The sequence below is a fragment of the Schistocerca nitens genome, chromosome 10 (assembly GCF_023898315.1).
Source record: "Schistocerca nitens isolate TAMUIC-IGC-003100 chromosome 10, iqSchNite1.1, whole genome shotgun sequence".
Classification (NCBI taxonomy): Eukaryota; Metazoa; Arthropoda; class Insecta; order Orthoptera; family Acrididae; genus Schistocerca; species Schistocerca nitens.
Genome location: NC_064623.1, coordinates 72,478,440 through 72,493,137, shown reverse-complemented (window position 1 = coordinate 72,493,137; position 14,698 = coordinate 72,478,440). Strand labels below are relative to the sequence as shown.

The following is a 14,698-nucleotide window of genomic DNA, read 5'->3' as shown; positions in this document are numbered from 1 at the left end:
CTTTTATCTGCATAGGTTAGTATTAATAATGCAATGGAGTGTTTGGTCTGCTGACATGTACAGTGTGTAGTAGTTTTGTACCGCCGAGAAAGATCTTATTGCAGTCATTTATTTAACAATGTGACACACAAGGAAGCACTGTGCCTGTGACATCATGATTCAAATCTCAGTACTCACTTCCCACTACAAGTAACTCCTTTGTTCCTTTCCAAAATGTCGTAGGAAATAGTCTCCTTTCCTCAACATCGGGATACTCGCAGACAACAGTCATCAGATGTAGCGCCGATGCGAGATTTGTTTAAATCTGTTGGGACATTTTTGCACGATTGGACCTTCCTGACACTTCCCGTGGTACCAACATTTCCTGCCATGATGACACTCCATATGGCTGGGAGTAGACACCTCGGCTCGGGCGAAGTGGTACCCCAGGAGGAGATGTATGGTCAGTTTTACAATTGCAGGTGATCCTTGTGGGGGCTGGGACACGCGTGCCTAAGGTGCAGGAGCGGCTGGCAGCAGCGGTGGGCCTCGAGCTGGGGAAAAGCATCAACACGGACGAAGCGGCAGCGCTGGGAGCCGTCTACAAGGCAGCCGACCTCAGCACTGGCTTCAAGGTCAAGAAGTTCCTCACCAAGGATGCCGTCCTCTTCCCCATCCAGGTGAGCTTGGCTCAGATATTATAGTCCAATTAAAATTATGTGACAGTTTGTCTGTCGCTTATCGCTACTGATGTGTAATTGCGGACCAATGTTGGAGGTGGCCACTGTGAGCTATGACAGAAATGGAAGGTGCTCTGTTGACAGATGATTTTTGAGTGACCAATGGCTGAACTGTGATAGACAATGGGTTTTGTAGCCCTAAACTAACCACAATCTTGTGATGTGCAGTACAACCGAGAAAACTGCGATCAACAATCTGTGCACAATGAGAATCGATTGCTTTGTTCATGACACTTGAGACTACCCTGGATGAGTAAACAGAAAAATGTATTCTGCAGCAGGATTTCAGTTATAGCGGTAAAAGCAAAAAACAGTAAGAAAGAAAGCGAGCCAGACATGGAATTGGAAGTGAATTAATTGTTGTGGTAATTTGGCAACAGCGAATGGTACGGGCACGATGTTAACCATTCTCATTGGTGGAAACTAACTACATCCTATGAAGTGTCAGTTATCAAGTAATTTTAACTGGACTATAGTTTGAAGGGTAAGACAGCAAACTGCCATTTATCTTCTGAGACTGCACAAATAACTAAATAAAACCATAGTAGCTCGTACTTCTCCCATTGGCGACACAATTTCCTTTACTACTACTTCTTATTCTATGTTTACCTTGTTTTTCAATGTTGTTTGGATAACTGCCATATTTTGTGGACTATAAGATTCAGTTTTTCGTAGAAAAATTGCCTTCAAAGTTTAAGTGCATCTTATATTTGAAATTAATATAAAAATGTCCAGTCTTTGGTTTAAAATTCCCACAAGTCTTAAAAATGGGCATACATTTGATGCTGTGGGAAACGTATCTCTATATGGCAACATTGGAATCGGTAAGCAGCAGCCATGCACTGAAGTGATGAGCATGGATTGTGGCAATTCACAAGCTTGTTAATGCTGTCTCCCTCCTGCTCTGCCATCACAAACCCAGAACACTGTCTAGTCTATGATGCGTTATTGCAGTCTGCAGTGCTAGTGAACTTGAATTGAAAGTTATTTGGGTTATTTTGTTAGTAGCTGGTTTTATAATGGAAAAAATAAAAGGTATTCATATAATGCAGGCTATAAATTGAAAGTAATAGCACATGCAGAACATGGAAACAGCAGTCAAGTGGCGTTTTAGTCCTACACCAACAGGAAAAAACCAATCACGATTGGTGGGCTAGTAAAGGAGAACTGGAGAAAAGAAAGAAAGAAGGGAAAAAAATGAGGACTAAATGTGTAAATAGATGACTGAATGCAAAATGGCCAAAACTATAAGATAAGATATTGAAATGGATTAAAGGACACTGTCAAAATGGCACTAGAATTAATGCAAAAATAATTCAAAGATACACTCTTCAAGTTAGCACTACAGTGGAACTTAACACTGTAAGGGTGGAGCTGGTTGATGCTACACGTTTATGAAGTGTCATGGACATAGCATGTGAACCAAAACCAAAATGTGTCAGAAAATGCCACAAGAGGATGAAGAGAAAATATCTTTCCATCACTTTATTTCTCAACTTTGAAAGAAAGCCAGTGTGGAACTAAGCCAAGTAGCAAACGTGGACAAAACGGACATTTTATGTGCTGCATAACAGAACTGTTGCATTAAAAGTTGTTAAACTCAAACTATAAAAACTGTTGGACATGAAAAAAATGCACTACACTGTTGTCCTTTGATGTGCTGATGGTGCTAGACTTAATCCAATGATCATTTTGAAGTTCAAAACAATGGGAGAACCTTCTGAAATACCACCAGGTTGGTGTTCATGTACATGACATGGGTTGAACAGATGAGGCTGGTATGAAATTATGGATTAAGAGAATGTGGGAAAGAAGGAAAGGTGTTTTATTGAAGAAATGTTCTATTCTCATGCTAGATCAGTTTGGTAGTCACTTGAAAAATTCTGTTAAAGAGAAATTAAGACAGGGAAATAAAGAGCTTGCTGTTATTCTGGACTTACTTCACAATTCCAACTTTGACCTATAAAATGACATACAACCAAACAAGTGTGTCAGCAGATAAAACAGTCTTGGTATAGAGTGAGATATAACATTATTGTTAAATATTTCAAAATGTGTGGCATAAGTAACGCCGTCGATTGCAGTGAAGACCATCGTATATATGAATAGGACGGAGAAGAAGTAGTTCATATGACAATTTTTAGGGACTTTTAAAGGTCAATTTGGTTTTATAAACTAAGAGTTTTTTAGTGTGGCTTTGCAATCTAATAATGAAAATGGTAAAAATGTTGTTATTGAAAAATAATTGCGTAAAAATTAAGGTGCATCTTACAACCTGTGAAATACAGTATTCGAAAACGGCCTTGGTGTCTGAAACTGGCCATGGTGTTTGAAAATAAAATTGCAAATGGTGCCACTATGTCTATTGATATAGAGCAGGTGACAATTTTTTCCACTGCTCACAAATTTTAATTTGTGACCCATAGGAGGAAGAAACATTTGTTAGTCTTCCCTGTTCTTGTAGCAATTGTTTCCATTCTGTACGTGACTTTTCTCAATATGATAGTGAGATGATAAAAAAATGCTGTTGCCTATCATGTAAAACAGTGTTGTTACATTTAAAAGAATTATCAGCAACCAGAAAGCAGAAGCTGTGTAGAGAGCATATTGCAGATCTGGAAGGATGGAAGACAAGGAAAGATTTTTAAAATTACATTATAAGAAGGATAATCCAGAATATATGCTTTTAAGGGAAACTACTGTTTAATGTGTTTACAAAACATGTTTCATGTTAAATTTCAAAGATAACTGCACTTATTTGCACAATACTTGTCAGAAACTGAAATTACTCACAAAATTACACGTAAGAAGCTGTGCTCCTGATCATTGGCTTTCCGATCGCTTCTGGGAAGTAATTTTCAAATTTGTCTTTTTTGTCACTCACTTTTTTCTTGACAATGTTTCTAATTTTCCTGAGAGTCAAAACATAGTTTTAAATGAGTAGAGCTTGTGAGACTGTCTTATAGGAAGAGGGCAAAGCAAAAATATAGACAGAAAATTGGCTGTGAACGCAATACGAGGGTAAAGTCTTCGCGTATACCCAGAAGTGAATAGACAGGAAAGATTTCGGGGATGATAAACAGTAGGATTTGGGGCACAACATTGCCTTCTGGTGGTAAAAAATTAATTGTTTGTACTAGCGTATTCTAGAGGAAAATATTCGTTAAAATTGTAGCAATATACATAAGGTTTTGTACCATTTTAAAAAAAATTAAAGTATATGTGGATAATTTGCAAACACACACACGAATAAATAAATCTTTCGTAAATGTTGTGTAATTGCTCTTCTTTCAGGTGGTGTTTGAACGAGAATTAGAAAATGGTGCTGGAACAAAGCAGATTCGTCGAACCCTCTTTGGCCCGATGAATCCCTATCCGCAGAAGAAAGTACTCACATTCAATAAGCATGTGAATGACTTTTCATTCTATGTAGGGTATGGAGACCTTGATAGTCTTCCTGAACATGAGCTACAGTAAGTAGTCCACACATTATTTGTAAATTTTACAATAATAGAAATGCAGGAGGGAAACAACTAATGAGGATGAGGTAATGTAACCAGTTTTTGCAAATGAATGACATATGATAATTACAGAGATTTAGAAAATCTGACCAGCTTACCATTCCTCCAACTCCCACATCAGAGGCAAATGGTGCAGTTGTCTTTGTAGTGTGTTGATGGCACTACTTGGATGGCATTTAGTGAAGTGTACTGATTTTGCTGAATCCAGAGCCTCTTGCAGCACAATATCTGAAGGCATGATGCAAATAAGGCAGTGAAGGAAATGGATCATTGTCTGCTGAGCAAAAAAAAAAACACACACACACACACACACACACACACACACACGTCTCATTATTGCAGTGTGATCCCAATTTAACATGGCAGTTCTACTTTGGCCAATTCCTGTACAATTGCAGTTAAGTGTCTAATTACCTACATGCTGGGCTGTTACCAAGGGATTAGCAGCTCTTATGATGGTATTCTAGCCTGTTCCTCTTGTGTCCTGGCAGTGTCAAAGTATCTACTGTCTGTCACCTCACTAGGGCAGTGATACTAGAGTTAAAGCTTCTCCAGCTGCAAAGATGTTGCCTGACAGGTTTGTGTCACTGACTTGGGTCTGTATCGTCATTGTCAATTTTGCTCCATTTGGATTTGGCTGTTACTACCAGTCTAATGTTGGGGCAGAACTTCAGTCTTCTCAGTCAGAGTCCGAAGCGAGAATCCTGTCACCTGGCGGCATCATGAAACATCTCAAGTGTGGTGAGATTGGTACTGCACGGGGCGAGCATACTCGCCTCCTGAGTAACAAGAGACTAAAGTCGACTACCGAAACCTGAGAGGCCTCACTTGTCAACTCGCAATGTCGAGTTTTCCTAAGATATTGTTTTGTACCAAGACGTTAGTCACGTTGCTCCTCAAATGCCAGATTCCCATAGAGAATAACTCTGAGGTACTTCGGGATAGAGTAATAAGGTTCAGTTATTACGGCTGATCTGTTATTGAGGAAGCTCAGTGTTGAGAAATGCTCCTACCTGCAGCTACCAAGGTGGTGCTCCGTTTTGCTGAAAAATGATATTTTTGGCACACTTTCACATTTGTGGGGGGAAAACTGGGTAATGAATGAGCAAGTGATGCCTCTACTGGTAACTAAATAAACTGGCTGTGTAAAAGTGCCACCAAGGTCAACGTTTAGTTACAGTGTTAAGTTAAAACTGACCCCAAGTTTCTAGCTTTATTTGTGTGTAGGATATAGTCTTTGAATGTGGCTGAATTTTTTGGTGTGGCGGTGGAAGTGCTACTGCCCAAACACAGCACTTTCCTACAGTTCAGATGCTAGAGTAACAATTATTCACAAAGAGCATGAATGTTTCTGTGTGGGGGTAGTTAGATAACCGTACTTCACATTCATTGTCGTCATTATTTCAGAGCCCTCGGTTCGCTCAACCTGAGTCGTGTGGACCTTACTGGGGTGAGCGAGGCACTGTCCAAGCACAAGGACTCGCACGGAGTGGAATCGAAGGGTATAAAGGCGCACTTCTCGATGGACGAGAGCGGTGTGCTGCAGCTGTCGGGAGTGGAGCTCGCTCTGGAGAAGACAGTCTCCCCTGAGGAGCAGGAGGCTGAGGCCGCTGATGCCGAGGGGACACTATCGAAGATTGGCAGCACAATCAGCAAGCTCTTCACCTGTAAGTAGCCCCGCTACAGCTGCCAAGCTATTTTATATGTCGAACAGGTACCGTGCAAGTCAGCCAGTAAAAGTACGGACTTGGGTTTAAGAAGTTGTAAAAATGTCAGTAATTAACGCTTTGATCACAGTAGTGTCCACGCTCATACATTGCTCAGTATCGGTTGTCTACATGGCTGGCCAGTGCGGTAATCCAGTTTTTCATTTAAATTGCTCTTTTGTGGGAGTTGTTTATCAACCGTTAACAACATCTTCACCAATTGTTAACAGTGGACGCTTATTACATGTAAAACCTTACTTTGAAATAGTTGTTGTACACAGCAATCTCTTCTTGTTTTCAGCTATTCTGGTGAGAGAGTGAGTGAAGTGTGTGTGTGTGTGTGGTGTGTGTGTGTGTGTGTGTGTGTGTGTGTGTGTGTGTGTGTGTGTGTGTGAATGGCTTCAGAGTGAAAGAAAGGAAAGCAATAAACAGGATAGACAAATGAGAACCACTGAAGAGCATAGCAGCAAAATATTGTGTAGCAACATAACTTACCAGACTACAAGAGGAACTGAAAATAAAATGAAGATTTCTGCTTCAAAAAGATCATTCAACAGTTTGCAGACCTGGGGTTTAGTAAAAAAGATGATGATGCATTATTTATTTGTTTGGTTCGGTCTGGAGAGTGTGCTGTTCAGATATCCAATCGTGTAGGAAAAGGCGCTAAACTCGAACGGCAAGCTACTTGATGGTGATCCTAACTTCACAGCCAGCTGAGGTTGGTTGGAATGGTGAAAAACTTGTCTTGGAATACAACAGCTGTCAGTGATGGGGTAATTCGAAGTTATTTCCTCCAGAAACTGAAGCGTATTGTATTTAATAGAGAATTTCTGGGTTATCTGTATTTGCGGTAATCTGGATTGCATCCAGTCTGAGCTATTTCGGATAAATGAGGATCTTGTGTAGCACAATAAGTTTTTTTATGAGGACAGATTTGTCCATACTCCGTAAGCAAGGGAGGGCAAGAAGGGATGCTTGCCTCCTACACACACACACACACACACACACACACACACGTGTGGAACAATATGTAACAATAATGGAAATTCCTGGATGGAACAAGACATAGAATAGGGGAAAGGCAACCATTTGTCTATAGCACATCAATGTGCGGAGGATGGAAACGTGTAACAGAAAACAGTATTCACACTGCCTTTAGAGCTTTTGCTCTTCTAGTGAAAGTATACATATTACCACACAGACACCCAAACACACATTCCTAAAACTGCAGCTGTTTTAATTATAACAAATAATCAGTCTCGCTATAGCTGTGGGAGTATATGTTTTGGTGTCTGTGCAGGTGCATGTGTTAATGAGTGTTCTTTTACTAGAGGCAGAGGAGGAGCTCAAAAGCCTGCAGGAATACTGTTTTCTTTTACGTTTCTGTGCTTCACGCATCAGTAGATGAGGAGTAGGCTTTCCATTATTTTGTGTACAGAACAGTATACATTTACACATTCATTGCCTCCCCCTGCGGGTCCGGGATAAGAATAGGCCCGAGGTATTCCTGCCTGTCGTAAGAGGCGACTAAAAGGAGTTTCAACCGTTTCGGCCTTCCATTTATGGTCCCCCTTGGGGTTTGACCTCCATTTTTCAAAATTCTACAGAAGTAAGAGCCTTTTGGGGAAGGACGCCTTACGTGGTGTCTCACTGGTCCTCAGTGCACTAAGACCTTGGCACTCAGCATTGTAACTGCGTTGTAACCACACTCACTATTCCTCAAATTGGGCCTAAATGCCTGATGGGTTGCACAAGTTAAGCCCATAGTTGCGTCCCCATCTGCACCTACGATCATGATGGACTTTCCATGGCACCCGAAATCCAGCACGGTAGCCAGCCCGTTGTGGTGGGGTCGTCATGTACCCTCTAGGTTGTAGCCCCCTGACAACAGGGATCGTACTGCCGATGCCTGAGCTGCACCCTCCCCATGTCGGCCAAGGAGTAGATGCCCGTCTCCTTGGGGCATCAGGACTCCCGGCAACAGTCATCCTGCCAGGTGGCCCTTGCTGAGGCTGGGTGGCGCCCGTGGGGAGAGCCCATGGTCAGAGTGGGTGGTATCGGGGCGGACGTTTCGCAGATGAAACGTCAACATGTATTGGGTCGCTCTGCCGCCGAGTCTTTTAAAAAGAAAGGTACTGTCTCTGGTTCTGGTTCTCCTACCCTTTCCCCCTTGGCCACTCCCTGGGAGGAAGGACAGGCCCGCCGGCTTGGGGCGAAGTACTTCCCCCGCTATTTAGTCTGTTCTCGGACCGTTGTGGGGACGTTCGCCACCTCCAAGCCCATGTTCTTTGTCCAGCACATCGAGGACATCTTCGGGGAAATCGAGGCTCTCAGTAAAATGCGTTCGGGGTCTGTTCTTATAAAGACCACCTCCACCACTCAGTCGGCGGCGCTCCAGGCGTGTGACCGACTAGGGGACATCCCAGTGTCCATTGTCCTGCATCTGGCACTGAATAGGACGCAGGGGGTTATTTTTCATCGGGACCTCCTGCTGCAATCTGATGAGGAGCTCAGGGCCAACCTGGAGCGCCGAGGCGTGCATTTCGTCCGGCGAGTCCAGCGCGGCCCCAAAGACCGTCGCATCGACACCGGGGCTTTTATCCTCGCCTTCGAGGGGGATGTTCTCCCGGAGAAGGTAAAGGTGATGTGCTACCGGTGCGACGTGCGACCTTATGTCCCGTCTCCTATGCGCTGCTTTCGGTGTTTGCGCTTTGGGCACATGTCGTCACGGTGTGAGGCTGAGCCCCTTTGTGGCGATTGTGGACATCCTCTTCGTGAGGAACATACATGCACCCCACCACCTCGGTGCGTCAATTGTCCTGGCATCCACTCGCCTAGATCTTTAGACTGCCCCGCGTATCAGATGGAGAAGAAGATTCAAGAATTAAAAACTTTGGATCGCCTCTCTTATTCTGAGGCCAGGAAGAAGTATGACCGCCTCCATCCCGTGACGTTGACAACTTCGTTTGCCTCAGTCGTGTCCACTCCTTCCACAGTATCCTCACCCCTATCCTGTCCCCCCCTCCACCTCCTCACCCCATCGGGGGTCTATGCCTCCGCCTCCCAAATCCCTCCCTTCCAAATCCTCCTCCCTCGCAGCCCCTGCCCCTTGTGCCCCAGGGACCACCCTTCCTCCTCCTCCCCCACCGCCGCCTGAGAAGCGATCCTCTTCTCAGAAACATTCTGGACCCCGGCTTCCGAGGTCCGGCGTTCCAAAATGGACCCCGCGCGTGAGGACCTTCCTCGGGTCCAGTCCACCATCCCCGTGCCTCATCGGACTTCCCAGAAGGCCTCCAAGAAGTAGTCTTTATCCCCCTCTCCACCCCGGCGCGTTTCGTCTGGTGCTCCATCCGTGAGTTGCTGCTCCCGGCCGTCCTCAGTTTCGCCGGGACGCTCTGCTGCCAGGCGCTCAGCTGGCCTCTCGTTGGCGAATGATGCTGCCCCTCCTATGCAACCCGGGAAAGCGGCCGCAGCTGGCGATGACTCGATGGAACAGGATCCACCTCCCGCCGGTTGTAGCGTTGTTCCCTCGAAACCTGGCCCTCCGCGGCCGTCGAGGTGACCAGCTCTTCACCCGTTTCGCTCCCCCTTTTTTCTGACTAGCGATGGCTTTGTTACATTGGAACATAAGAGGTATTCGATCTAATCGGGAGGAATTAAAACTGCTCCTCCGCTTGCAATGTCCGCTCGTCCTTGGTCTCCAGGAAACCAAGTTGCGCCCAACTGTGACCGTATTGCTTTTACCCACTATACCTCGAAGCGGTCTGACCTCACCCCTGTGGACGGTATTCCAGCTCATGGTGGGGCCATGTTAGCTCATGGTGGGGTCATGTTGCTCGTTCGGGACGATGTCTATTACCATCCCATCCCATTGACCACCCCACTCCAAGCAATAGCTGTCCGTATTACTCTTTCTGCCTTTACTTTTTCCGTTTGTACTGTCTACACTCCATCGTCATCCGCAGTTAGTCGGGCTGACATGATGCACCTGATTGTTCAGCTTCCTCTGCCGTTTTTATTGTTTGGCGACTTCAATGCCCATCATCCCCTTTGGGGCTCTCCTGCATCCTGTCAGAGAGGCTCCCTCTTGGCGGATGTCTTCAACCATCTCAATCTTGTCTGCCTCAATACTGGCGCCCCGACTTTCCTCTCAGACTCTACTCATACCTACTCCCACTTGGACCTCTCGATCTGTTCTACCACTCTTGCCCGTCGGTTCGAGTGGTATGTCCTTTCTGACATCTATTCGAGCGACCATTTCCCCTGTGTTTGTCTCCTGCACCACACCCCATCCCCACGTCCTTAGAGCTGGAACTTACCGAAAGCTGACTGGGGACTTTACTTCTCCCTGGCGACCTTTCCGGACCACGATTTTCTCAGTTGTGACAGTCAGGTCGAATACCTCACGGCTGTTATCATCAGTGCTGCCGAACGTTCCATTCCTCGTACTACCTCTTCTTCACGTCGCGTTTCCGTCCCCTGGTGGAATGAGGCTTGTAGAGACGCTATCCGTGCTCGACGACGTGCTTTATGCACCTTTCGCCTCCATCCTACATTGGCGAATTGTATTGGATACAAACGACTCCGAGCGCAATGCCGTAGAGTCATCAAAGACAGCAAAAAAGCTTGTTGGGCCTCTTTCACCAGCTCCTTTAACAGTTTTACTCCCTCTTCTGTCGTCTGGGGTGGCCTGCGCCGGCTGTCGGGCATTAAGGCCCACTCCTCGGTACCAGGCCTGACTTCAGGTAATGAGGTCCTTGTTGATCCTGTGGATGTCTCCAACACCTTCGGCCGCTTTTTCGCGGAGGTTTCAAGCTCCGCCCATTACCACCCTGCCTTCCTTCCCAGGAAAAAGGCAGAAGAGGCTCGGCGACCTTCCTTCCACTCGCTGAATCTGGAACATTATAATGCCCCCTTTACTATACGGGAACTCGAACGTGCACTTGCACTGTCCTGGTCCTCTGCTCCGGGGCCAGATGCCATTCACGTTCAGATGCTGGCCCACCTTTCTCCGGCAGGCAAAAGCTTCCTTCTTCGTACCTACAATCGCGTCTGGACCGAAGGTCAAGTCCCCATGCGTTGGCGTGACGCCGTCGTTGTTCCTATACCCAAACCCGGGAAGGATAGACACCTTCCTTCTAGTTACCGCCCCATTTCTCATAAGAGCTGTGTCTGTAAGGTGATGGAGCGCATGGTTAACGTTCGGTTAGTTTGGATTCTTGAATCTCGAGGGCTACTTACCAATGTTCAATGCGACTTTAGTCGCCGCCGCTCCGCTGTTGACCACCTTGTGACCTTGTCGACATTTATCATGAACAACTTTTTGCGAAAGCGCCAAACGGTCGCCGTGTTCTTCGATTTGGAGAAGGCTTATGATACCTGTTGGAGAGGAGGTATCCTCCGCACTATGCACAGGTGGGGTCTACACGGTCGCCTGCCCCTTTTTATTGATTCCTTTTTAACAGACCGAAAGTTTAGGGTATGTGTGGGTTCCGCCTTGTCCGACATCTTCCTCCAGGAGAACAGAGTGCCTCAGGGCTCAGTCTTGAGCGTAGCCCTTTTTGCCATAGCGATCAATCCTGTTATGGATTGTATTCCACCTAATGTCTCAGGCTCTCTTTTTGTCGATGACTTCATGATCTACTGCAGTGCCCAGAGAACATGCCTCCTGGAGCGCTGTCTTCAGTGTTGTCTAGACAGCCTATACTCATGGAGTGTGGCAAATGGCTTCCGGTTCTCTGAAGAGAAGACGGTTTGCATCAACTTTTGGCGATATAAAGTGTTCCTTCCGCCATCCTTACATCTCGGTCCCGTTGTTCTCCCATTCGTGGAAACAACTAAGTTTCTAGGGCTCACACTGGACAGGAAACTTTGTTGGTCTCCGCACGTCTCTTATTTGGCTGCCCGTTGTACACATTCCCTTAATGTCCTCAGAGTTCTTAGTGGTTCATCTTGGGGAGCGGATCGCACTGTCCTGCTTCGCTTGTATCGGTCCATAGTCCGATCGAAGCTGGATTATGGGAGCTTTGTCTACTCGTCCGCTCGGCCATCCCTCTTACGCCGGCTCAACTCCATCCACCATCGGGGGTTACGTCTTGCGACCGGAGCCTTCTACACTAGTCCTGTCGAGAGTCTTTATGCTGAAGCTGCCGAGTTACCGTTGACCTACCGGCGCGACGTACTGCTGTGTCGGTATGCCTGCCGGCTGTTGTCTATGCCCGACCACCCCTCTTACCAGTCCTTCTTCGCCGATTCTCTCGATCGTCAGTACGGGTTGTATGTGTCTGCCCTGCTGCCCCCCGGAGTCCGCTTTCGTCGCCTGCTTACAATTGGATTTTGCCCTCCCCACCACCTTCAGAGAGGGTGAGAGCCAGACACCACCATGGCTCCAGGCTCCGGTTCATATTTATCTCGACCTCAGCTCGCTCCCGAAGGAGGGTACTCCGGCTGCAGTGTATTGCTCACGGTTTGTCGAACTTCGTGCGCGACTTGCCAGTCACACCTTTATTTACACTGATGGCTCCAAAACTGACGGTGGCGTCGGCTGTGCCTTTGTCGTTGGGGCTGGCACCTTTAAATACCGGCTCCTCGACCAGTGTTCCAGCTTTACGGCCGAGCTTTTTGCTCTCCATCAGGCCGTTCAGTATGCCGGCCGCCACTGCCATTCATCATATGTACTCTGCTATGATTCACTCAGTGCTCTTCAGAGCCTTGGAGCTCCATATCCGGTCCATCCCTTGGTGCAACGGATCCAGCAGTCCCTCCATTCTTCTGCTGCTGATGGCTCTCCTGTCAGCTTTCTGTGGGTTCCCGGCCATGTAGGAGTGCCTGGGAATGAGGCTGCTGATGCTGCAGCCAAGGCTGCAGTCCTCCTGCCTCGGCCAGCCTCCCATTGTGTCCCGTCTTCTGACATTAGTGGGGTTGTTTGTAAGAGGCTTGTGTCTTTGTGGTGGGATACTTGGTCATTACTTCAAGGAAACAAGCTCCGGGCAGTAAAACAGTTCCCAACTGCTTGGACAACCTCCTCCCGACCATCTCGGCGAGAAGAGGTCCTTCTGACCAGGTTGCGGATTGGGCATTACCGGTTTAGCCACCACTACCTGCTCTCCGGTGACCCAGCCCCGCAGTGCCCTTGTGGTCATGCATTAACAGTGCGCCATGTTTTATTGTCGTGTCCCCATTTTAGTCAGTCTCGTGTTGTCCTGTCTCTGCCATCTACTTTACAGGATATTTTAGCGGATGACGCTCGAGCAGCTGCAGTGTTCTTCGTTTCATTACTTTGACTGGCTTGTCCAAAGACATGTAACGCCTTCACTTATTTTATCTGCATCTTTGTAAGAACTTTCTGGTGCCCCCCCCCCCCCCTTGAGTTTTACTAGATTCTATTTGCTCTAACAATTGTGACTGGGCGCTAATGACCTCAGTAGTTGAGCGCCCTTAAACCCCCCCCCCCCCCCCCCAAAAAAAGGGCATTCATTGCTTACAGAGTCATATTTACCTAAATTGAAGTCATAATTTTGTCATATGTCCTTCCCTTATTGGCCATGAAATGCAAATTTGGAGTTTTGGTGTAGTCATTAAGACACAGAAGAATGGAAGGGGCAGTAGACTGCTACATTGTTTTCGGTGTATCCGCACTTCAGTACCCACACCAATCGCATTATGTGACCCTTAGGTAAAAGTTGTTCCATTCCAGTACTGCATAAAACTATCACACATTACTCATTCTTTTGTGTAGAATTTTATCAGTAAACACAGAAAATCCAAGGAGTTATGTAAGTGGAAAATAAAAAGTTTAACTGCTTTGATTGCCTTATGTTTCTGTAAGTATTTATTGTAAAGATAAGGAATGCAAAGCAGCAAAGGGTAATATTTCTAAAAATGAATGTTACATAAAATTCTGCGGATGTGGTACCTAAATTGCAACATAATTTGGAAAACTTTTTTCCTTTGAATAGCTTCCGATGAGAAAAAAGATGAGCAAAAGCAAGAAAAGGATGAGAAAGCAGAAGAGAAGCAAAGTGAAGACAGTTTGGGAAAGGAAGGTCAAGAGGGAGGAGAGACTGCCAGACAAGAGGGTGAAGGAAAAGAGCAAAAGTCTGATGACGAGAAATCAACTGGAGAGAAAGCCGAAACGGAGGAGAAAAATGCTAAAGAGGGTGCTGAAAAGGCAGATGCGAAAAACGTAACGAAGCCGACGGAAAAGAAGCCTAAAATAATTTTGCTGAAAGAGCCAATCAATGCAGCAGAAGAAAAGAGTGGTGTGCCAGCTCTTAATAGCGAGCAGTTCCAGTCATCGATCAAGAAGTAAGTAATGCTGGTGCTATGTGTAATGAGATGGAATAGGAGAGTGCTCTGTAACTCGCCTGTCTCGCCTTAGTATTGCTACTCCTCTAAATGTTCTCGTTATCTGTATGTCCTGTCCAATGCTGGGTTTCTGGGGTGGTGTAAAAATGTGGCTGTGGATTGTCTGGAAGATATAGGTTAGTATGAGTGATAACACAATTCACATTTGTAACTGGAGATCTTACGTGGTCATTGGAATCGTCTTGTAAATTTCTATCCCTGCAGGCAAAGTCACATGACCGAAAATAAACATAAGTAAAGTAAGTTTGATTGTAGGTGCTTCTTTTAACTTAGATTTTCTTAAGTTATTTTCTTGTATTACTGGACTTAGATTTTTGAAGATATTTTTTTGTATTACTAGCTCAGCGCCCGCTGCTTGCTCGCGTAGACTGTATGGCCTGCAGAT

The 14,698-nt window shown here is 45.9% G+C and overlaps 1 protein-coding gene across 2 annotated transcripts in view; it reads left to right on the top strand.

The window, feature by feature from the left end:
- LOC126210073 (hypoxia up-regulated protein 1) overlaps positions 1-14,698 on the top strand; it is a 108,050-nt gene that overhangs the window by 62,041 nt on the left and 31,311 nt on the right. For both annotated transcript variants that reach the window (XM_049939196.1, XM_049939195.1), the window contains exons 8-11: positions 462-659; positions 4,014-4,192; positions 5,648-5,907; positions 13,905-14,253. In XM_049939196.1, coding sequence (XP_049795153.1) covers positions 462-659; positions 4,014-4,192; positions 5,648-5,907; positions 13,905-14,253 — 986 coding nt within the window. The remainder of the gene's footprint in view (positions 1-461; positions 660-4,013; positions 4,193-5,647; positions 5,908-13,904; positions 14,254-14,698) is intronic.